Raw genomic sequence first — 25850 nt, 5'->3', positions numbered from 1 at the left:
TCACAAAAAGGGAGACAGTGTCACACAACGGGCTCGCAGCCCCGACGAGCTGCAGCAGCCAGGTAGTACAGAGAAGATCATCAACATCATCGTCATCAAAATGTGGGACTGCATCCAGAACGCCACTCCGGAGGCCCCTCAGCCTGGAGGTGACATCCCAGCGCATGAGAGGGTCTCAGGAGCAGATGGTGGACCGGAGGATCCTACAGCCTCCTTGGCGCAGTGGTACGGCTGCCCCCTCCCCCCCGGCTCGTAGCCTGACCAGCCCCAGCCTGGGAGTGAGTGGCTGGATGCGCCGTAGTGAAAGCACCTGCTCCGTGAACTACTCCCTGGGGCTGCGGGGCAGTAAGGGGCAAATGCGACCGGCCACCTCCCTCCCTCATATTGCTAAAGGAGTGGGTGGTTCAACACTCCCTACAGCCACCAGGCCCTGCCTGCTCGTTGCCCTCAGACCTCTAAACTTGGAGCAGGAGAAGCAGGCTTTCTTCCAGTCTGACTACAAGTATGAGCCTCAGTTTGAGTATGCGCAGCCTGAGCCCAGGAGCGTGCTGGACAAGTACAGAGAAGGCTCGGGTCTCTTTCTTGAACAGGTGTGTCACATTCAACCAGTCTAACAGTCAGCTCTGAGCTCATGAGATCATGAGGATGATGATAATGATGATGATGTGTTTAACTGCAGGCAGTTGGGATCATGGAGTGTGTCCTGAGGAAGTTTGGCTCCTATGAGAACTTTGAGGAGGTGACTGGTGGCAGCGCTCTGCCTAAAAGTCAGGTGTGGGCTGCTGTGCGCAAATACCTGCAGAAAGAGGGCTGTGTGGGGGAGGTGAGTGCAGTAGCCAGATTTCAGTATATCTCTGCTATATTGTGTCCATTGGCTGAATGCTGAAAATGCTGAAAAAGCAAACAACCCCCCCCCCCAGAAGTGTTTTTGGTGAGACAGTAATGTGACAGAACAGCTGCAGAAGTGACAAGCTAACAGTAAACCTACATCTACAGGATTACTTGAACCCTGTGACTGATTTAGCTGAATGACTTTCCACAAAGCAGCCGATGAGCAAAATCTGATGATTTTGTGTGCGTGTTTGTGTCTCCAGGTTGTTGTGCGTCTATCTGAAGAGCTGCTGTCTCAGGCTGTGATGGTGGTGGAAAGCTGTCGTCCTACTCTGACCATTAACCTATCTGGGGCTCGACAGCACTGGCTGGAGGGAATGCTGAGACATGAGATCGGTGAGCAGATAATAATACGTAAGCTTGGTAGAAGTCTTTCCACATGGTTTCTATTCCCCATAGCAGTTGTGACACAAAGAGGTAATTGATTATTATTATTGTTATTGTTAATATGGCTGACATCATTTATGGTTTATAACAGTGGTCCCCAAATCCCGAGCCATGGAACAGTACCGGGTCTGTGAGTAGTTTGGTACCGGTCCGCGAGAGTTGAGGCTCGGGTGTGAAATTTATGGTTTTCAAACTTTTCATGGTTTTTTTTGTTAACTCGGTTTCCCCGGGTCTTTCCCGTGTTGTAGCTGTGCGTCTTATTTTGAAAGAAATATTTATGCGTTACCATAGCGACCGGAGAGCATTAAGGGGCAGAGAGGAGGATGTTACTCTCAGTGTTGTTGTCAGGAGGACGCTGCTAATAAAGTTACACATTTACACAGTGAATTCATGTTTATTATTATATTTACAAACTACCACAAGTTTTTGTCTCAGTCGTATCATTTTATTTTGCTGTATTTATCCGCCACACCGGTCGGTGGCACAAAAAAGGTTGGGGACCGCTGGTTTATTATAAGCTCTAGTCAAATGATTTGATTGAGCTTGAGTTGCAGCTCCCAGAGCAGAAAAATGAAGACTGTTCTAATGTGTCAGAAACTGCCACCAGAGCCTAGCCACGAAAGTGAGTCGGTCCTTAAAGACTCCTGTGTTAAAATACCCAGCCTTACAGCAGAATTAAACATGTGTACACCAATCTATATTTTGGTGTTTATAACAAATTTTCAACTTCATGACAACAGCACGGGGCTGCGTTTTCATACAGTTAGCCTGGCGGTGTCAGAATGGTAGACAACAAACTGACAAATGGTGTCATGCTGGCTATACTTTAATAAATGTCTGTGGTTGAATCAGCAGTCAGTTGCTAAACTTCAAGTGGCCTTGAGGTTTCCATTGATGAAGAATGGACCCACTATCTGTGTACCCCATATACCACACCAAACCATCACTTTTGTTGTTCCAACAGTCTTGGAGGGATCCATCCAATGTGGGTTAGTGTCAGACCAATAGCGGTGATTTTGTTGGTTAACTTCACCATTCACATAAAACTTTTCCTCATCACTGAACAAAATATTCTGCGTGAACTGAGGGTCCTGTTCCAATTTTTGTTTTGCCCATTCTGCAAATTCTGTGCCCCAATCTGGGTCATCCTCATTGAGATGCTGCAGTAGCTGGAGTTCGTAAGGGTGTCATTTGTGAGTAGCTAATATCCTCCGATGTTCGACTAATGCCACTCTCCAGTGACATGCGGCGAGTGCTACGCTGTGGGCTCTTGCTGAATGAAGCTAGGACAGCCACTGATGTTTCTTCATTAGTGACAGTTTTCTTGTGTCCACATTTTGGCAAATCCAACACTGAACCAGTTTCACGAAACTTAGCAAGCGGTTTGCTAACTGTAGCATGGGAGATGGGTAGTCTCGTAGGGTGTCTTGCATTGAAATCTGCTACAATGACCCGGTTACTGCGTTCACCAGATATCAACACAATTTCGATCCGCTCCTCACGTGTTAACCTCTTCGACATGTCAATGACTGTGAACAAAGAGAAACTTGTAAATAACTCATGAAAGGATAAAGTTATGTTGAAACCAAGCACACCATCGTTTTTCTTGTGACATTACCAATAAGTGTGATGTGTCACATGGCCCTCTTCCTATTGAAAAAACAAAAGTTGTATCCAAGATGGCCGACTTCTAAATGGCCACCATGGTCACCACCCATCTTGAGGAGTTTGCCCCCTCACATATACTAATGTGCCACAAACAGGACTTTAATATCACCAACCATTCCCATGTTATTACGGTGTATCCATATAAATGGCCCACCCTGTATATGTATACAAGTGTGCACATAGCACTGCAGCAGACTGCTGAGGATCTGATTGTTAATAAAGTTGTATGTTCTCTATGTCAAATAAAGTTTGAATTGATGGAGCCTGTGATATTGGGAGTTACAGTGTGCCTGCTCCAAACCCACCCATGTCTGTTCAGAGATTTCCTGCTGTTATGAGAATCTGTTCTTCTCACCGGTCTGCACCTTCGTGCTGATTCCTGAAAGAACCAGATTTTTCCCAGATTACAAATTAATCTGCGGGAGAGTTCAGTGTAATGCCCTCATCAGCCCTGGGCTAAAAAAATCACTGTTACTGCATGCCAGTTAGCATGCTGGTAGCATTTGGGTCAAACCACAGTGGTACATCTGACAGAGTGGTTTTTAGATATGTGTTTTATCAAACTACAGTGTGAAGCATGTGCAGACAGCATGGAGGGCCAGCAAAGTGACTGCAGCAGCTTTTCTTCCTCTCAGGCACACATTATCTGCGAGGTGTGAACAACAGCGTGCAGCCATGGGCCACCGCCGAAGGCAGGAAGCAGTTTGGACTTAAACCAGCTAATCCCACAGAGGAGGGCCTGGCCAGCCTGCACAGTGTGCTGCTACGGAAACAGCCCTACCTGTGGCGCGCGGCTCTGCTCTACTACACAGTGTACCACGCCACCAGCATGAGCTTCAGCCAGCTCTTCAGCCACATAGCACGGTTCGTCCAGGACCCGGACGTCCGCTGGGAGTACTGCCTGCGAGCCAAGAGGGGACAGACGGACACCTCGCAGCCCGGTGAGCGTGCACGCACAAACACACACAAGAAACATGTAAAATTAATAGACTTGGCATTTTCCTAGGCAAAACCTATAAGATTGAATGCAATGAAATGTAACAGTATCAGGTTAGGATTTCATGCAGTGATTAACTTTGACTATTTAGGATTTTTTTTCTTCTATAATGAGTCTCTCCTGAGTGGGGAAAAAGCCTAAAATAACCTGTAATATAATAATATGAACACCCAAACATAAAGCCTGTAATCCACAAAATGATCCCAGCGAAAAACTGTGAAAACGTGTTTTCATGATGTTTGTCATATTGAAATGTTTCAGATGATCAAACAAATTTAAATATTAGACAAAGATAACACAAATAAACACAAATTAAACATCAAGTAACTGTGGTGTATCGCATCTTTGGAAGCATTTACGAGTTCAGTTTCCCAGCCACACCCAGGCCTGATTATCGCCACACCTGTTCACAAACAAGCCCGGCTATAAAAGGTTATAAAGCCACGTCTAAAGCTGCCAGATAACATTCTGGTGATCCCCGAGACTTTTGGGAAAATACTCTGTGGACTGATGAGACAAAAGCATGAATTTTGCTGTTTGCCAAAAAATACTCGTAAATACTCTAGGACAGGGGTGTCAAACTCAAATACAGAGTGGGCCAAAATTCAAAACTGGAACAAAGTCGCGGGCTAACATTAATATTTATTAAAATATATTTATTCCTCCAGATATAAGAATGAATCTTTTCTTATGGACTCAAACACGTTTTGCTGAAAAACTGAATATGGAACAAGCAAAGCTTAATACTAAACAATATATATATATTAGCTGTATAATACCAGTAGGCCAGCTCTAATAGGAATTTGGTATGGCTTCGCGGGCCAAATGTAATTAGGCTGCGGGCCAAATTTGGCCCGCGGGCCAGAGTTTGACACCTATGCTCTAGGAATTACAAGTAAGCCTGCAGTCTGAGAGCAAAGAGCTCTAACGGGGTGGCACGGTTAGATACGGCCTGATTATTCAAGACCTTGTATGTGGGAAGCCAATACAGGAGAAATCTGCTCTCTCTTTCTAGTCCCTGTCAGGACTCTTGCTGCAGCATTTTGGATTAGCTGAAGGCTTTTCAGGGAGTTTTTAGGACTTCCTGATAGTATAAATGCACAAACTCGTTTTTTAACATCACTCTGAGACAGGAAGTTTCTAATTTTACATGTTACAAGAAAAATGTTTTTATTTCTTTCAGTGCCACTCCCTATATAGGTTTGGACTTTCCCCTTGATAATAAACACGTTCATTTAGAAACTACATTTAGTGTTTACTTGTGTTAGCATTGTCTAATATTTAAATTTGTCTGATTATCTGAAACATTTAAGTGTGACAAACATACAAAAAAAATAGGAAATCAGAAAGGGAGCGCACACTTTTTTACACCACTGTACACCACTTAACACAGCTAATTACTAGTGCTGTCAGCGTTAATCTCGCCAAAATGACATTAATGCCATGACTGCATTAATGCCGCAAATCTCCGTTAGCGAGTCGCCCCGTGCGTGGGGCTGCATGCTGTCAACGCGTTAGTGTGGTTAGCTTGTTAATGCGGTTATGGCGTTAAGATCTTTTTAACGAGTGTAACGCTGACAGCACTAGTGATTAGCTGTCAAGTGTCAGTGTAGCACTCAACTACACCATGCCTCTGTGGACTGTGGTGGTGGTTTTTTGGTTTCATTAATATCAGTTTAGGGTTCTTTTTCAGCAGAGATAAATGATAAAATGAGAATTATGAAAACCTCAACTTCAATGTTCAGATTGTTCACATTTAAATTTTGGAAATATGTGCAAATTGGCTAATATGTAGATATTATTAAAATCCTATTTCTGAAAACCTAATATCCCATAATAGTCCTAACTCTTTAGTCCTTGAAAGGCATCCATCCATTTGCTTCCGCTTGTCCTTTTTAGGGTCGTGGGGGGGCTGGAGCATATCCCAGCGGTCTTAGGGAGAGGCAGGGCACACCCTGGATAGGTCGCCAGTCTGTCACAGGGCTAACACACAGACACAGACAACCAATCACACTCACATTCACACCTATGGGCAATTAACCTATCCACACTAACTGCATGTCTTTGGACTGTGGGAGGAAACCAGAGCACCAGGGGAGAACCCACGCAAACACGCGGCGAACATGCAAACCTCACACAGAAAGATGCCGGCCTGATGGTGGATTTGAACCCAGGAGCTTCTTGCTGTGAGGCAACAGTGCTAACCACCAAGCCTACTTGGAATAACCCTTGAAGTAGAGCAGGGCGATATGACCAAAAATATTTATCACGATATACATTTGAAAATTTGCAATAACGATGTAACTGACGATATAATTGACACGAGACAAAATACTTTACAATTCCACAACTTTATTAGTGTGAAAGACCCCATCAATGTATTTTCACTTAAACAAGCAGCTGTTTTTTATGTGCATTAAAGTTATATAAAAATTTAACAGTGCAAATGCAAATTCCTTGCTGACAGTTTAACCAAAAGGCATTTCCAGTGGAAACTGGGCGACATATCCTCAGCATAACCATGTATAATATGTATAAAAAACAATAATTGCTATAAGAAATTTAATTTGTAGTAAATTCTAAATGCATTTAGGACATTTTTTACTCACTTTGTCTCTTTCACGATGTTATTTCTCTCTCCAACAACGTAGGTTACAATTACATTAGCATGACCTATTATGCAAATTAGGCAATTACGTCATTTGGCGACTTCTAGCGACTTTTTGGACAGCCAATAGTGATTTTCCTTACTGAGGAGTTGCCAACACTGCGTGAGGCTCTAGACTACAGTAGCCGTAATGCTCTGGCAATCCATCAAGCAGTGCGCCTTCATAGCTTACCAAATTCGTACTAAAACATTTTTTGACAGATTTCTGTGCGCCATGTACCACATAAAATCGGTTCGCGGTCAGTAAGCACAACCAGAATTCATACACAAGGCACACTCTCGATTTTTGAGAAAATTAAAGGATTTCAAGTGCACCTTGTAGTGTGTAAAATACATTATAGAGAAGAAAAGAATATATCGCGATATATATCGTTACCGCACTTGCTTCAAATTATACCGTGATATGGTTTTTAGGCCATATCGCCCAGCCCTAGTGCCATAGGGCTCCTTCCATTTCTGAATGATCGCTTGAACAGGGCTCCGTGGGATGTTCAAGGCTTGGGAAATCTTTTTGTAGCCTAAGCCTGCTTTAGATTTCTCAATAACTTTATCCCTGACCTGTCTGGTGTGTTCTTTGGACTTCATGGTGTTGTTGCTCCCAATGTTCTCTTAGGCAACCTCTGAGGCCGTCACAGAGCAGCTGTATTTGTACTGACATTAGATTACACACAGGTGCACTCTATTTAGTCATTAGTACTCATCAGGCAATGTCTATGGGCAACTGACTGCACTCAGACCAAAGGGGCCTGAATAATTACGCACACCCCACTTTGCAGTTATTCATTTGTAAAAAATGTTTGGAATCATGTAGGGCAGGGCGATATGGCCAAAAATATATATCATACGGTGACCCTGAGAGGCCAAACGGACTGCAACTTCAGTAAACACTTGTAAAAAGAAAAACGCTGCAAAAGCACACACAACACAATAGAAATGTTTCTGGGGAGACAATAACCGGACGGACCAGTTGCATGAACCAAAACATGTATGTACGGCTGTATCAAAATTCAGCCTTCTGCAGCCTTAAAGTACGCAGCCTTAACGGTCCTCAAGGGCCGCGTACTCAAAGACCGCTGAGGCCGGAAGTGCGAGGCTTGTAGGCTTGTGAAATGGGACGGTCTAGCCTCTGTCGCGCTGCCCAGGTTGCCTAGCAACCATGATACTAACAGCTGGAAACATTTTATACAGCTTTGTTTGACAGAAATGAAGGAGAACATATTTTGTACATTTGTTTCTACATGAGCTGTGTGTGATGTGATAAGTATCTGAGGCTGAGACCACAGGACTGTAAAACATGATTTTTGGGCTTCATTTCTATACTGAGCAGTCATTTAAGATTAGCTAGTAAATAACAATTAGCTCATGTTGTTCATGAGACTAAAGTCATCTCACTTTGGTAATGTAAATATAATGTGGCCAATATTATATTAATCATTATTAGTTATTACAGCAGTGAACATGAACTCTGAGCTTCAGTAAAGATTCAAGTTGAATTTATTTATATTTCCTATCACCTTAAATCTTCACTTAAAGACAAGTATCTTTGACAGTGTATCTATAGATGTATTATATATAAGAGACAAATATTGTTCTTTTAATATGTTGGCATTATTAAATTTGGCTCAATGCTTATATATATGTGTGGAAAAAGCAAATGTGCGAGCTGTGATAACTGTTTCTGATAGAATGAAGAGTAGACTGATATATGAAATATTCCTTTATTGGGTGAGAAAATCAGACCATGTCATAACTGCTTTAAGTCATACAGAATAGACATCAGAGCCTTAAACAGGCTGACGTCTGCTAAATGGGTCAAACTGGGCAGAAAGTATCCAAACACATAACATCCTTATAGAATATGATGTAACACTATAGATCAACTTAGCTCAGAATATATAAAGCATATAAACAATTACAGCAATATGATGCAACAAACACAGCAGTGCTACTAATCCAAAATACTCAAAGCTTCATAGAACTGAAACCAACATTTATTTTTAGCTCCATTCTGCTGCTGATACATACTTTAGGTTTCTGAACATTAAACTTGTTGCTGCCTTTCATAGTGTGTAACTTGAAGGCCCTGAGTACTTTCTCCCACACTGAAAACACTGGAATGATAAAATTATTTGAACATTACCTAATAAGACTGATTCAGGACAGACAATTAGTTATTTTAAACTTTTCTAGCAGTCCTTCACAAACAGGGGACAGTCTGTCTATTCTCTCCATCTGTCAGCTGCTGCTGGCTCTTCCTCCTCCTCTTCCTCACACACTGCTGAGTTTGTCCTGGTGGATCATCAGGGGTGCAAAGCCTCACAGATGATGTGCAGCAGTGTGTCCCTCAGTCTGTCCTCACTCTGGACACTTGCAGTTGTCACACATGGAAATCAAATGTGTGATAAGCTGCAGGATTCAAACACAAGTGTGACTTATAAACACATGTTCATACTTTTATTCCACAGACACAGGACAGACAGACAGGTGGCAGTCTTAGGTGTACACACTGCTACACAACAGCACCAGAGAAGGGGGATTTAGTGTTTGTGTTATTACAAGTGTAAACAAGTAGAGTTCCCAGATGGTACAGTGGACACACGTGTGACTGCTGTGATTAAAGCATCTTTCTTTCAGCTTAACGAGTGAACCGTCAGCTCGTTCAAACACACGTTAAAGTCCATTTGGCTTGACACCTCCGAACAGAGGCAGCAATATAACATAGCTAACATTAACAGTGCAGTGAATCTTGCTTGTGCCGTGATATTCAGGACTGCAAACCGAGCAGCATCACTGACTTTCAGCCTGTTGTGTTTGTGGATATATGACTGACTTTAATTATCCATAAAATCATCAGATTCTCTGTAAGATTAAGGTTGACTATCTAACGGCGTATAAAGTAAAGGCTTTAAAACAAAGTAAACACTGAAAGTACAAACATCGCTAATGTCACATAACTTTGCCGGCATGTGGCCAACAGTAATGTTTTAATGTTCTTCATTATTAAACATTTGCACATAAATAAGTGACATAATATTCAGAACTTACTTTTGAAAGTTTACTCTTTGGCTGCTCCGCTTCCACTTTGAAGTGTCTCCCAGTCCCAGTGCACTTGTTAGCATGTTTTGGTTCGTGCAACTGGTCCGTCCGGTTATTGTCTCCCCAGAAACATTACTGCTGTGTTGTGTGTGCTTTTGCAGCGTTTTTCTTTTTGCGGCGTTTTTCTTTTTGCAGGTGTTTTTCTTTTTGCAGCATTTTTCTTTTTGCAAGTGTTTTCTGAAGTTGCAATCTGTTTGGCCTCTCAGGGCCACCGTAATATCACGATATATATTTGAAAATTTGCGATAACGATATAACTGACGATATAATTTCTGCGAGACAAAATACAAATCCACAACTTTACTAGCGTAAAAAAAACCCATCCATTTATTTTACTTAAACAAGCAGCTGTTTTTTTGTGTGCATTAAAGCTATATAAACATTTAACAGTGTAAAAGTAATTTCCTTGCTGAAAAGTGGCCTTGCTGTACAAACCTTCATTATTAAAGTACATAAAACAATATAATAAGAAAATAAGCCTTAAAATATATATTTAAATCTCAACATCCTAAACCTTGATCAGCTGTAAAACAGCCTGTTTTAATTTAAGCATTGTTTTCAATAAACTGCATGCTCAAAAAAATGTTTTGTCTCTCTCACATTTCTTTTTGTTGCATGTTGAAGCTGTACTTGGAACCTTGTTAAGATCTAAACATGCAAAATATGATTTTTTTATTTATGTTTTTTCTACATTTTTCAAGTGTGAATTGAATTGGGACTGTATTACAGGTACTGCGCTGCAGTGGTTTGTATCATATCTATCTAATAGACTCCAATTTGTTCATGTAAATGGAGAGTCCTCTTCACTCACTGAGGTTAATTATGGAGTTCCACAGGGTTCAGTGCTAGGACCAGTTCTGTTTACACTACACATGCTTCCCTTAGGCAGCATCATTAGAAGACATAGCATACATTTACACAGCTATGCAGATGACACCCAGCTCTATCTATCCATGAAGCCAGGTAACACACACCAATTAGTTAACCTGCAGGAATGTCTTAAAGACATAAAGACCTGGATGGCCTCAAAGTTTTGGTCATCTTTGCTGCTAAATTCAGATAAAACTGTGTAGGGCTGCAACAATTTGAGTAATTCAAATTATTTAAGTTAAAAAAATTCTCCACCCAAATTCTTAGCTTCAATGCTTCGTTAAATCCGCGGCTGTGTAGTGCACCATTGTGTTAAACACAAGTGAGACCCGGGCCCTATTTCAGGAAGCCGGTTTAGTGCAAACTCTGAGTAAGTATACCCTGAGTTAACGAAAACTCTGGGTTTTCGGTTTCACAAAGCGAGTTTAGATTAATTCCAAGCGAGTTACTATGACGACACACTCCATGAAGCTAACCTGCCCCCTAGCAGGTTTACTTCAACTAACCCTAACTTTCTCCGCCTCTTTGTCGGAAACCTGACTGTGGGAAGTGTCAGACATGGCGTGCCCCTTCCTTGAAGAGCCAGTAGATGTTGAAGCCCAAATTCTCCGCAGAGCTCTCCGCCGGGAGAGAGTGATTAGAGCGCGTTCGGACATTTTATCATTTCCTGATGATCTCCTGTGTGAACGTTACCGTTTTTCAGCACAATCTATAATTGATTTGAATAACATCCTCAGGCCTAATATTGCTCATGTGACACATCGCGGACCTGCTCTCAGTTCTGTACATATTATTTGTATTGCACTTCGGTTTTTTGCAAACAGGAGCTTTCTGTATAATATTGGTGACGCTGAGCACGTTTCCAAGGCTACCGTCTGTCGGGCAGTCAGGAATGTTACAGTTGCACTGAAACGTCTCCTGTACTCGTTTGTGGTGTTCCCCGATCATAGACCCACAAGATTTATCAAAGAGGGATGCCACAAAATTGCAGGTATCAGGATGAACAAAACTTAATTCATGATGTGGTGATACTTGAACTACTACTTCAATTTTACATTTATTCCCACGGTTCCCAGGCGTCATTGGCTGTATAGATGGCACTCACATTCCAATCATTGCTCCTTCAGTAAATGAAGGAGACTATGTGAACAGGAAGTCTTTCCACAGCATTAATGTACAGGTACATAGTTCCCTGTAGCATTTCAAACTAACAAATTATTTCATTATAGTAATGGATGCTAATTTGTGTTCTCTGCACTGTGAAGATCATATGTGATGCTGCCAACATTATCACAAATGTGGAAGCCAACTGCTCAGCCTCTGTGAGTGGTGGTGGTGGAGGACCCCCACCTGTTTTTCGGGCCTCCGCTTTTTTTCTGTTGGCTATAATGGGTCACATTTGAGCATACAGAGTAAGCAAATATGTACTTGTAATGTGCTCAGATAATTTCAATAAGTGCTTACAGAGCGGAAATTAATGTAGCCTCTAACTGCAATTGATTTACATCAGACAAACAGACCAAGCACTATGGCTCATAATACAATTACACCTTACCTGTTTGGACTATATTTTTATATTTCATTTTTACTTGCTGCCAGGAACGTTGGGGGCCTGTTGGGTTGCACCTGCGCTCACATCACATCACAAAATAAAATGTATAAATTAAAAAATAAAATAAAATATAATAAAATAACGTGTTAAATGGGTGGAAATCCCTAGATCAATGTTTAAATTAACACTCACGCATTGACTCTGTCGGCTATGTTTTGCCATGCATGCTCCCTTTCTTTTGCAGCTGAGGCTGTGTTACTTTTTTTCCGCAAAATTTGCATGTTATCGGCATATGCTGCCATCAGAATTTCGGCCTCAAGCGCTGTAAAATACATTGACCGCGCCTTCTTTCCCTCCATCTCCATGGTGACTCGCTTAATCTGTGCTCCACTAATCAGGGCTTTATGTATCCTCGTGCGCGCGTTTAACTTGGGGTTAGAGCAACTCCGCGTTGACTGAACTAATTGTTATCAGCCTTTCTGAAACCGAATATTCCGAGTTGGACAGTTCGGGGTTACTCAACCCTGAGTATCGTTTTTCACTCTGAGTTTTCTAAACCGGCTTCCTGAAATAGGGCCCTGCAATAGAAACATATTTAGGAGCAACACATGAATAAAAAGTTTGACAACATTAAGTCCACGCAGCCCTCAGTTTTAAACAAGCAGCAGCTTTCCTGTAACCACCATTAAAATTTTACTGGGAAAAAGCCCGAAGGAGTTCTTTGTTATTTTACTCAGCCCTAAAAAATCTCTGAAATATGGTGCTTTTAATGGGGCTTACACTGGATAGCATTACTTTGTCCCCCAGTAACACTGCAAAGGATCAATCAATCAATCAATCAATCAATCTTTATTTATAAAGCACTTTTCATACAAAAAAAAAAAGTAGTACAAAGTGCTTTACATGGTTAAAAGCAGCCCACCCCACCCCACCCTCCAACTCACTCCCCACACTCCAGGGCTGGACTGGGACAAAAAATCGGCCCGGGCATTTTGACTAGAGACCGGCCCACCAAAAATGTGATGTTATTCAGGGGTAAATCCGCAAAGGATTCTGGGAACTTGTGGCAAGAGGTACTAGCGCATGCAGGCTTTCAATTGAACTCAGTTACACAGCGATAAAAAGAAACACAAAAAATGGCAAGAAGCTGTTGTATTATTAACTGCAATAGCCGGTGTTGTGCCAAAAACTGATTGCTCGTATTTAAATTGGTATAAGTAACTTGTTGGGCTATAATATGTGAAACATATGTCAAATGCATCCCTCATGGATGACATAAAGTCATCTCTCCGTCTCAATCTCTCTCTGCTGCTCTTCTGTCTCCTCTGTCACAGACTTCTCCACTTTTGATGATAAATCAGCCTGGTGCAACATGTAAGGATTGGCACAATTTGTTAAGATTTTGAGGAGTTTGAGAAACTAACCTTAAGCATAAAATAAAATTTACTATCAGTAACTTCATAGCACCCGCCCAGCAGTATATAAACTCTGTCATGCTAGCTAGTACGCAGTACCAGTTATTCTAAGCGACTGTAAAAAGTCAGCACAACGAAAACAAACTACAACTAAACTTGGTTTATATCTGACACAGATAGACAGCAGGTCATAACTTCTTACCTGAAGTTCAGTTCCTCTGCCACTATGACCGGCGGCCGCCTCGGGTCTCTCCTCCTCTTGCCTCCCCTTTCCCTTATCCACCTGCTGGCCTCCACCACTTGCTGATGTTGCTAAATCTGTGGAAGCTATGCCATAGCTACCGCCAAACAATTCAGTTATTTTTACACATTTGGCAGCGTCTGCCTGAAGGGCTTGTTTCTTTTTGGCCCTAATTTTTTCTGCACCTCCTTTCCTTTTTTTGTTTTCCATTTTCTTTAGTTCGTCTATAAGATTGCTAAACAAGGGGGAGGGTGCATCCGACCTCCTCGGCTGTAATTGGTCCAGCCCAGAGTCGATCATGACAAATCGATCGGCCCATAAAAACAAAATATCGCCATCGGGCATACCGGCCAGTCCAGCTATGCCACACTCTCATTAACATAAACGATGTGAATACACGCATATCCCCCCCTCCCCCCACACACACACACGCACACACACGCACACTTAAAGAGTAAAATTGGGCTGGGTACGCATGTGCCAAGTGAAGAAACACTATAACAGGGCCACAGCAGCCACGGTCGATCACAGCCCCGGTGCGCAGAGAGCGCCCTCCGAGGAAACACTGGAGATATGACACAATAGGATATGTACAGGGTAAAACGATAAAATAAATAAGAACGGGATACAATATAAATATAAATAGAGTAAGAAGATTAAAAAATTAATAAGAATAAAATCAATAAATATTAGGTAAAGCCTAAATTAATAATAGAATAACCGGATAGAATAAATAAGCAGAAAATAAATAAACGTTAAGTAAAAGCTAAATTAAAAAGGTGGGTCTTGAGCCTGTTCTTAAAAACATGTACGTTCTCTGTGGCCCTGAGCTCCTCCGGCAGGCTGTTCCACAGACGAGGACCATACCACTGAAAAGCTGCCTCTCCGTGAGTATGTGTCCTGACTTTAGGGGCAATCAAAAGGCCAGTACCAGAGGACCTCAGGGTCCGCGAGGGTTCATATGGTAAAAGCAGATCTGAGAGATAAGAAGGCCAAAGACCATTAAGACATTTAAAAACCAATAAAAGAACTTTAAAATCGATCCTGAAACACACGGGGAGCCAATGCAGCGATTCTAAAACCGGTGTAATGTGGGCCCGCCCTCTGGTCTTCGTCAACACACGAGCTGCCGAGTTTTGTAAAAGTTGTAAAGTTGAAAACATTCTCCTGATGACACTGCCGAGAGGGAGCATATACAAATTAAAAAGTATGTGGCCTAAAACCGACCCTTGAGGCACACCACATGTCATTTTATGGGTCTTAGAGGAGCATGTATCCATACTCACCATAAAAGTTCTGTCTGAGAGATAGAAAGTGAACCAGTTGTGTACAGCACCAGAGAGGCCCACCATGTGTTTCAGTCTGTTTAAAAGAATAGCGTGGTCTACTGTATCAAAGGCTGCGCTTAGATCCAGTAGCACCAGGACTGAGAGCTTTTGGGCGTCCCAGTTACATCTAAGATCATTTAAAACCTTTAGGAGAGCAGTCTCTGTGCTGTGGTTCACCCTAAATCCAGACTGGAATATCTCCAGGATCTGTCTATCATTTAGAAAATCAGTAATCTGAGTAAAAACAAGTTTTTCTAAGATTTTACTTAAAAAAATCTTAGAGAAACTTGGAAAAACTTAGAAAATCTTAGAACTCTTGGAGTTCTTTCTGACCAGGATATTTTCTCAAGTGTGTGTATCAAACAAATATGTAACTGCTTTCTTCCATTTTATGGAATATCTCTAAAATGAGAAACATCCTGTCTCAGAGTGACACTAAGTCTTCACCTTACAATATAAGTACGTTGAGGCAACTGTTGTGGTTTGGTGCTATATAAACAAAATTGAATTGAATTGGAAAAAAAGATTTAATTGTGCAACATGACAAATAATCGTAATTGAAAAGTTAGAGGCTATTTAAATCCTGTAAGCATCATTTTACAAGCTCTTCTGTTAATCTCGCTAAATTAAAGAGCTAAACAATCAGAAGTGTCAGTTGACCTTTAAATGAGCAAATCAAAGTGAACTCAAAACTGTAATCTGTAACTTTGATTATTATTTTTGTATATTTCTGTCTTAGGTTGCTTCAGCAAAGATCAGGTGTATCTGGACGGGATCCTGCGGATTCTTCGGCATCGAAGGACAATTGACTTCAAAATGTTAACTTCTTTAGGCAAGGTCAGTCAGACTACCCACAAAAAAGACTTAGAATTAGATTCAGAAGTATTAAATTAAATCATACATGGCATTGAGCTCCCTTCATTGTGTTGCAATATGTGATAATATGTACACTCTCTGCCCTCCACATGGTTTCTACAGTTTGGTCAGAAGTATTGAATAAATGTAAAACTCAAGGACTGGGTACATGAGTTGGAGTTTATGTTGAATGTGGTCCCCCATCTGTTTTGGGGATAACCACCTCAACAGCTACCAACCACCATGCTCCTTGCAGCAGCCTGGAACCCTGCAGAACTAGGCACCAACTCTTTATCCTCTCAAGGATATTTGAGGGTGCATGGCAGTTTACACATTCAGTTCACATATGTTCTGTGGACTTGGAGAAAGCATTCAACCACATCCCTCGGAGTGTCCTGTGGGGGGGTTCTTTGGGAGTATGGGGTGTCCAGCCCGATGCTTTGAGCCATTTGTTCTCTGTATAACCATTGCTCCCCTTTGTCACTGATTCTGTTCATAGTTTTTATGGACATAATCTTTAGGCACAGCAAGGTGTTTGAAGGTTTCTGCTTTGGTGGCTAGGGCAGTACGGTGGCATGGTGGTTAGCACTGTTGCCTCACAGAAGGTCGTGAGTTCGGTTCTACTATCAGGCCGGGAGCTTTCTGTGTGGAGTTTGCATGTTTCTTCCCCGTGTTTGTGTGGGTTTTCCCGGGTACTCCGGCTTCCTCCCACAGTCCAAAGTGGGGATAGGTTAATTGGTAACTCTAAATTGCCCATAGGTGTGAATGGTTGTCTGTGTCTATGTGTTAGCCCTGCAACAGACTGGCGACCTGTCTAGAGTGCACCCTGCCTCTCACCTTTAGACAGCCGGGATGGGCTTTAGCCCTCCCACAACCCTGACATAGATGCTATGGTGCCTTCAGAATCTCATGTCTGCTTTTTGCAAGTGATGTGGTGCTGTTGGCTTCATCAGGTGGTGGCCTCCAGCTCACACTGCAGCGGTTCAAAGTCTTAGGCCATGGTTCTCAGTTACAAAAGGGTGGAGTGTCTACTCATTGCAGGGATAAATTGCTGCCCCAAATGGAGTAAGCTTTTTATCCATTGAACAACCAGCTTTGATGCATGGTTGGGATCATTGTTTTGTGGAACATCCTGTTGTTTACAAGAGTCAATCACGTAGCTGAAGATCTGAGGTGAAGTTCAAGAAGTGGGTGGTAGTCCTACTCCTTCATTATATCATCCTCTTTATGCAGTGTACCACTGTCAGCAAAATAGCTCCAGAGCATAATGCTACCACCACCCAGTGCAATTGTGATGGACCGAGCAGTGAAGGAAACTTAGGCACAGGTTAAAGTCCAAAAAATGATTTTTTTATTTAACCCAAAAAACATAATTGGTTAACTCATGCAAAAAGAATCAAAATCTTGGGCCCATAAAAGAGGTCAAACTAACAAAACTCTACTCAAAATTAACAACACAACTGATAACTCAAACAAACTGACCTAACTTAATGAGACAAAGGGGAAACTTAAATAGTGGCTGATCAGCCCACAAAAACAGGAAAAGGGGTAAAACACACAAAACCTAACTAAACCAAACATAATGAACTCCAATTCCCCCCCCATGGTCCTGAGTTATGGCGTGAACCAATTTGTAGCCTTCCTTTAAAGCTCGCTCCGCCCCTTTTCCACCTCTTGGCTCCTTAATCAAGGGACTGGAACAGCTGCAACTAAGGTAACTCAGAAAACAAAAGATTAATCATACATAACAGTGTAAACTAAAATGTGCGCACTTATTTTAGAATGCAGCGTTATGTGGATATGTGAATGAATTCTAAACCAAAACCAGTTATTTATTGTTCTGTAAATAAATTCCTATATTTAAAGAAAGAAATGTGAATGCAATATTACTTATAAGCCTCTACACTAACATGGTGATATTACCACTGTGTGGCTGTAAGTGCAGCCATCACACACTCCCCCTCTTCAGATCTCTCCCTGGGACAGCGAGAGAGACAGTCTGCAGTGTAGTTATCCTTGCCGGGGATGGCTGGATTGCAAGGTACCATCGCGTGATCCTTCCATTTGTGTCCTTCATTCTCTCTATCCATTGAAGAGCCTTGTGGTCTGTTTCCAATATGAACTCCCGTCCGAGAAGATAATACCTAAAGGAGTCCAGGGCCCATTTGATGGCAAGTCCCTCCTTCTCGATGGTTGAGTATCGCACTTCCCTCGGAAACAGCTTTCGGCTGATGAAGGCCACTGGATGACGCTCTCCAGGCGGTCCCTGTAACAGAACAGCTCCCAATCCTCTGAGGCATCAGTCTGAAGAATGAAATTTCTCTCAAAATCAGGGCTGTGCAAGACTGGGCTCTTACTCAGAGATTGTCGTAGGTCCTGAAAAGCCATCTTAGCCTCCTCTGTCCAGGTGATCTTATTGGGACTTCGGGCACCAGTCAGATCCGTCAGAAGAGCTGCCCTGGCGGAGAAATGAGGGATAAACCGATGATAGAATCCTGCCATACCTAAAAATGATCTCAGCTGTTTTCTGGTCTCTGGCAAAGGACAGGATTCTATGGCGGTGACCTTATTGACTTGAGGTTTTATTACTCCATTTCCAATCACAAACCCAAGGTACTCAGTTTCAGCCTTGGCAATGGCACACTTAGCTGGATTAACAGTCAACCCTGCAGACTGAAGACGCCCCAATACCTTCTCCAGGTGTTTTTCCCAGGTAGAACTAAAAATCACTATGTCATCAAGGTAGGCTGCAGCAAAATCAGACATGTCAGACAGTATCTGGTCCATCAGTCTCTGGAATGTTGCCGGGGCACCATGCAGTCCAAAGGGCATGACTTTAAACTGGAACAAGCCCCACGGGGTCCGGAAAGCAGTCAGCTCTTTTGAGCGCTTAGTCAGTGGTACCTGCCAATAACCCTTGCAGAGGTCTATTGTTGTCAGGTATCTGGCCTTCCCAAGACGCTCAACCATGTCATCAATGCGGGGAGTTGGATATGAATCAAATTGTGATATTGCATTCAGGTACCTGAAGTCTATGCAGAAACGGATACTGCCATCCTTCTTTGGCACCAGGACCACTGGGTGGCACCACTCGCTCTTCGAGGCTTCAATGATTCCTAGTGACAACATCAGGTCGATCTCCTCTTTCAACGGGATCAGTAGACGCTCAGGTATCCTGTAACTCATTCTCCTCACAGAAGCTCCATCTTTCAACACAATGTCATGTTCCACAATGTCCGTTCTACCAGGATTTTCACTGAACACATCTAATTTACACAGGTTTCTCACCTGAGCCTGTCTTTCCTCAGGAAGATGGTTTAGATCCAGGTCCTGAGGAGTGGGTTTTGGCAGATACTGATCATCCACTTCCTCCTCCTCCGAAACCTCCCGGATCAGAAAGACATCTGCTTTTGGTCTCTCCACCCATTCCTTAAGCAGGTTAATGTGCAGTACTCTGCTGGAACGGGGCTGATCTGGAATAGCGACCTTATAGGTTGTTTGTCCAAGTTTCTTTTGGACCTCATATGGCCCTTGCCACTTTGCTAACAGCTTACTGTCATCACTTGGAAGAAGCACCAGCACCTTCTCACCAGGACTGAAGGATCTTTGCCGAGCTGACTGGTCGTACCAGGCCTTCTGGTGCTGCTGTGCTTCCGCTTTGTGGGCTTGGGCCAGCTCCGTCATCTTCTCCAACCGTTCCCGCATCTGGACAACATAAGAGACAACATTGACAGCCTGTGATCTTTCTTGGTCACCCTCCCAAGTCTCCCTTAGAAGAGACAAGGGGCCTCGTACCTCATGGCCATACAATAGTTCGAAAGGTGAAAAACCTGTAGAAGCCTGGGGTACTTCTCTATATGCAAAGAGGAGGTAGGGCAGCCACTGATCCCAGTCTGTACCAGTTTCATTGACAAATTTGCGTAACATTTGTTTCAGAGTCTGATTGAAGCGCTCTGTTAGGCCATCTGTCTGAGGGTGGTATGGCGTTGTCCTCAGGCTCTTAATCCCAAGGAGCTGGTACACCTGCTTCAACAAAGTGGACATAAAGTTAGTGCCACGGTCAGTAAGAATCTCACGAGGAAAACCAACCCTTGAGAAGAACTGTACGAGACAGAGGGCGACTGCTTTGGCTTTTATTGATCTCAAAGGAAAGACCTCTGGATACTTTGTAGCGTAATCTGTCACAACCAGCATGTAACGGTTGCCTGCCTTGCTCCTTTCTAGAGGACCAACAATGTCCATTCCTAGCCGTTCAAATGGAGTGCTGATAATTGGTAGAGACTGGAGAGGAGCTCTGGAGGGGATTTTAAGAGAAGACTTCTGGCACTGAGGGCAGCTTTTACAGAACAGTGTTACATCTGAGCGCACACCAGGCCAATAAAAATATTTTCTAATGCGGGCCATGGTTTTGTGCTTTTCCAAGTGGCCAGCCCATGGAATGGAGTGTCCTAAGGAGAGCACTACCTTCTGGACTGCTCTAGGAACCACCAACTGCAATGCTGAACCCTGCTGACGATACAGAATGCCATCTTTCAGCAGAAACTCCCCCTTGCTGTTCAATTCTTGCTCAGTCCCTTGGCTCCTCTCTGCAGCTTTCTGGAACAGAGATGTTAGAGATGGATCGTCATGTTGCATTTCAATAATATTAACAGGGATTTTGAAACCCAAAGGTAACTCAGGCTCTGTGCTAGGAGCTTCTCGAACAGCAGTATGTAGAAACTTCTCTTGCCTTCTCTGTCCACGTGACTTACGAGACTTCCCGGGTGCAGTCTCTATGTCCGCATCATAGAAGGGCAAGGCACGGAGTGGGTGTAGGGACTCCTTTCTTCTTAGCTTGAGCTCTTGTTACTGCAACATTGCATGTATGACTAGGATTCAGCAAGTCAAACAACACAGGCAGATCTCGACCCAGCACTACTGGAAATGGCAGATTCTCTGCAACACCAATATTTAGAATATACGTTTGTCCTTGTACCTTGATGTACAGATCTGCTGTTGGATATGATCTCTCATCTCCATGAATGCAGCGAACAGGGATTGTCTCCACATTAACTTTATTTGCGGGTACAAAGTCTCGGTGCACAAGAGTCTGAGTACTTCCTGAGTCAACAAGGGCCTTTAATGGTTTCCCAGCAACCTCAACTAAGGTCATTTTGAAACCATTCTCAAACTCCACTTTAGGCTCCACACTTTGTCGGGGCACAAAACACATCTGCGTTATTTTTGTAGCATTCTTTGGGCACATAGGTTTTGTGTGGCCCTCCATCCCACACAAATAACAAATCACAGTCTTGGGTGGAGGTCTTGACGGCATATTGACAGACTGGCTCTTTGGAGGCTTACTCACCCCTGCTTTCTGGTAGTGAGGGACAGATTTTGAACCATCTCTCATTTTCCATGCTGTGTGGCTCCATGACTGTCCTTTTCTCCGTGCTGCCACAAACACATCAGCCAGCTCTGCAGCCGCCGCTGCAGAGTTTGGATTGCGTTCTTTAATCCATATCTGTAACTCAGGAGACAGCATTCTCAAGTATTGTTCTAAAATTAATATTTCACTAACCTCATGCACCGTTTTTCCTTTTGGCTTCACCCACTTCTCATATAACTCTTTCAATCTTGCATATAGTTCTTTTGGATTCTCATCAGGTTTTACCTCCAGTGAACGGAATCTCAGTCTATATGTCTCAGGATTAATGTCATATTTTTGAAGGATAGCTGCTTTCACTTTGTCATAGTCTAGAGAGTCATCCATATCCATATGAACATACGCACCTCTTGCTTTGCCAGTGAGTAAAGGAATCAGATGAAAAACCCAGTCCATTTTTTGCCACCGGCAAACTACAGCCATGCGTTCAAATGTTGTTAAAAAATGTTCAATATCATCCTCCTCTGTCAATTTTTCCAGCCTGGGTTCATAAAAGCGAGACTGACCTGACTGAGGATGTATTTGCTCATTACTGGAGCCAGCACAGGGAGGATCCTCCTCTTCAAAGGACTCTACCTCTGGTTGTTCAGGTTCCTCCATTTGAGGCTCAGAGACCTCCATTTGAGGCTCAGGGACCGGGGAGGTACGAGCTTGCACTTCTACCTGCAACAGCTGAAACTGATGTTGCAGTGCTCTAAAGCGCTGTTCCTGGCGGGTAAACTCCTCCCTTCTTCTTGCTTCCTGGGCCTCCTGCTGACCCATATGAGAACGAAGCATGGAAATCAGTTCTGACATTGTCGGCTCCTTACCTTGGCTCTCAGTACTATCCACCCCTCCAGAGGCTCCATTTTCCTCTCCTCCTTCTACTTGCTCTACAACTCCAACTGGCTGGTTTTGACAATCTCCTTTTGCTCCTCTGCCACTCCTTCCCATTCTGTGCATGGCTTGATGAGTGAAGAGGGGAAAAAAAGAGAAAAAAAAATCCTGTGCCTTCAACTGCTGATCCCACTTCTGACACCACTTGTGATGGACCGAGCAGTGAAGGAAACTTAGGCACAGGTTAAAGTCCAAAAAATGATTTTTTTATTTAACCCAAAAAACATAATTGGTTAACTCATGCAAAAAGAATCAAAATCTTGGGCCCATAAAAGAGGTCAAACTAACAAAACTCTACTCAAAATTAACAACACAACTGATAACTCAAACAAACTGACCTAACTTAATGAGACAAAGGGGAAACTTAAATAGTGGCTGATCAGCCCACAAAAACAGGAAAAGGGGTAAAACACACAAAACCTAACTAAACCAAACATAATGAACTCCAATTCCCCCCCCATGGTCCTGAGTTATGGCGTGAACCAATTTGTAGCCTTCCTTTAAAGCTCGCTCCGCCCCTTTTCCACCTCTTGGCTCCTTAATCAAGGGACTGGAACAGCTGCAACTAAGGTAACTCAGAAAACAAAAGATTAATCATACATAACAGTGTAAACTAAAATGTGCGCACTTATTTTAGAATGCAGCGTTATGTGGATATGTGAATGAATTCTAAACCAAAACCAGTTATTTATTGTTCTGTAAATAAATTCCTATATTTAAAGAAAGAAATGTGAATGCAATATTACTTATAAGCCTCTACACTAACATGGTGATATTACCACTGTGTGGCTGTAAGTGCAGCCATCACAGCAATGTTCTTAGGTTTGAAAGCCTCGCTTTGCTCTTCCAAATATATCTCTCGTCATTGTTGGCAAATAACTCGGTCTTTGTATCGTCTGACCATAAAACGTTTCCCCAGTAGGTATTTGGCTCGTCCATGTGGGCAGCTGCAAATTTCTATGTAAAACTTGCTTCACTGTGGACAGCGATCCTGGTTTTCCACCAGTTTCCAGTTAATGGTAGGCTTGAGCCTGTGTTGTTCATGAACATACTAACCAGTTTTCAGTCATTTGAGGGTACATATTGAAAAAAGTGTGGGAGCAGTGCTTTATGTTTGGACGGTTCATGAGTCCTTTCTCCCTTGACATTTGTAGGTGTCTTATGAAGATGTGGAGAGACTCCGACATCTGGCAGTGCTCTCCAAAACTAGAATCCCGCATTTCATGCGAGACCAGGAGCGGTACCTGCAACATCTGGACCACATCATCACCATCAATGAGCTCGAGGATTCAACTCTGGAGCACCTTCTACCGTGACCATCCCACCCAAAGAGAAGAGGAACTGGAGGATCTTCAGACTCTACCATGTGGTGACCCAATTCTTGCTTAAGAGATCCAGTATTACTGATGCTTTATTGGAGCAATTTTGTTTTCTTAAAACTTGAATGACATGAACAAAAGGGACATACACACTAACACCTCTATCTACATTTCACCTGTGTCCAATGCATGTTTGTGTGGCTTTTCCACAGAGCCAAGTACAGTTTCTGTGCGCCGTCGCCTTTACTGCTATTATGAAATTACCTCAGTACTAAAACTTTATGATGTAATCAACTTTATATATGTAAACTCACTCATAATCACAGAAATGTTCACAATCACAAGCTTTATTTATGCAATTATTTAAGTTTTTCTTTTTTTTACTTTGAGAAAACAGACTGAATGTTTCTGGTATTAGCTTTATATGTTCTTTTTTAGACTGCGTTGTTTTTATGCCTTTGATTATTTGCATTTTAAAAAGAAGACACCAAGGACACATTTCAAAACTGAGACCATGAATCTTAAAGATATCAAGTGCCAGTAGACTCAGTCTGACCTTCCACCAGGGATAATTAAAATATCAGTGTTATTAAGAAGATAATCAGCTCTTTTATCACTGTCTTAACAGTGTCCTTGGTGGTCTTTGATTATCAGTATGCTACTGTGATGTGTGCCCGAGACCCTGACCCCAACTCCACCCCACTGCGCAACAACCAAATTTTCCTTTGAAATGTCAGAGGAATGGTTGGACATTTTGGGTTGCTTACGTTTATTGAATAACTTGCAGAGTTATATTACGATTTATAGGATTGTCATGTCTTTGTAGTTAAACCGCTTCTATGCTTGTGTTAAAGAAGGCAAATAAGGGTTTGCTTACCCTGAGCTGAGTCTGTCTAAAAATACTGTATTTCATTACTTGGCACATCAGCCTCGTCAGTCTGGTTTTTGCTATGTGCTAAAATTACAGTCTTTTCTAAACAAACAGTAAAAACGTCCTGGCCGGAAAAATGAAGTCACTGCAGAACTTGTGACAATAGGTCTCTGTTTTGACCTCTGCAAACACTTTGCTGCTGAGCTGATGGGCTCAGTCACTCGTTTGGGGTCATAAATGCAAACTAATTAGGTCTGTAAATCTTGGTCATACCATAAAAATCTATATCAAGTGAGTCATGACAACAAAGTCCCTGATATTTCAGTTGAGCTTTGCAATGCTGCTTAATACCTTAATGACTCATAGTTAGTCCTGTGGCCAGGAATCACGATCTTTATTCCCGTTGTAGCAGTGAAACTGAAGCTCAGTTCTCTCGGTGCAAACAAAGAGTCACACAAAAAATTACATTTAAGTTACAGTTCCAGCCAGGCTAAACGTTCCCCGATTAGTGTGTCGCTGTTGGTGGCCTTTAGCTGTGGCTTTATATTTAACGTAGTCTTTTCTGTGATGGAATCAGTCTCTTATGACTCTGCAAGAGAGCAAATGTAGGTATTTCCCCTAAAAGTCTGTCTTTATTGGAAAATGTGCTGAAGTAACATTTTTAATACTGTGTTGGGCTTTTTGAGACCGTCTCATCCAGACTGAGTCTCTTGTTAAGGAGGAAACAGGGGTGTAGTGGGTGTGCCTTAAATGGGTGTAGCGCTCATCTGCTGTAGCTAGCCATGTGTTTTGTAAGCTGCTTTTATTGTGTTTGACACTTCAAACTTTAGATGTGAGTCATTTTGGGCCAAGCTGTCAGTCAGCACAGAGAAACCAGAAGAACCAGGTCACAGCAGCATCACGACACTAGCCTTGAGTTTTTAACTTGAAGATGAAAAGACCGGGCCAACATGTGAACTCTACAAACACGGTGCATTTTAAACACTTGGATTTGAAGATCAACATGTAACCCAATTATATTCTGCTGTGTTTAAGTTTTTAGCCACGTGATAAGCTGATATTTAAGATCTGACCTTAACGGCAGCCTGGTTTCACCTAAACGAATGCACCGATTTATAAACGCACGAATGTTGCAGAAGTGTTATTTTGTGGAAAACAACTTGAATTTCCAGTTTATTTATTAAAATGTACATACACTGTTTCTGGTCTGTTTCATGTTGCACATCACTCACCAGGACAAACCAAACTCTAATCAGGATTTTTAATTTTTAATTCAATTCAATTCAATTTCTTTATTGTCCCACAAGGGGAAATTAGTTTAGCAATTCAATTCAATTCAATTTTATTTATATAGCGCCAAATCACAACAAAAGTCGCCTCAAGGCGCTTCA

The 25850-nt window shown here is 42.4% G+C and overlaps 1 protein-coding gene across 1 annotated transcript; it reads left to right on the top strand.

The window, feature by feature from the left end:
- kiaa0895l lies at nt 1-25658 on the top strand. The gene is given in 7 exon segments (XM_082526183.1): nt 1-241; nt 243-590; nt 680-823; nt 1095-1227; nt 3582-3887; nt 15853-15950; nt 23424-25658. Coding segments are annotated over 7 exon segments (1332 nt in total). The 5' UTR covers nt 1-100; the 3' UTR covers nt 23586-25658.
- The last annotated feature ends 192 nt before the right edge of the window (nt 25659-25850 follow it).

This window comes from Aulonocara stuartgranti (assembly GCF_965226115.1).
Source record: "Aulonocara stuartgranti genome assembly, chromosome: 1".
NCBI classification, from domain to species: Eukaryota; Metazoa; Chordata; class Actinopteri; order Cichliformes; family Cichlidae; genus Aulonocara; species Aulonocara stuartgranti.
Note: the sequence above shows the minus strand (reverse complement) of the source record. Positions and strands in the feature narration are given on the sequence as shown.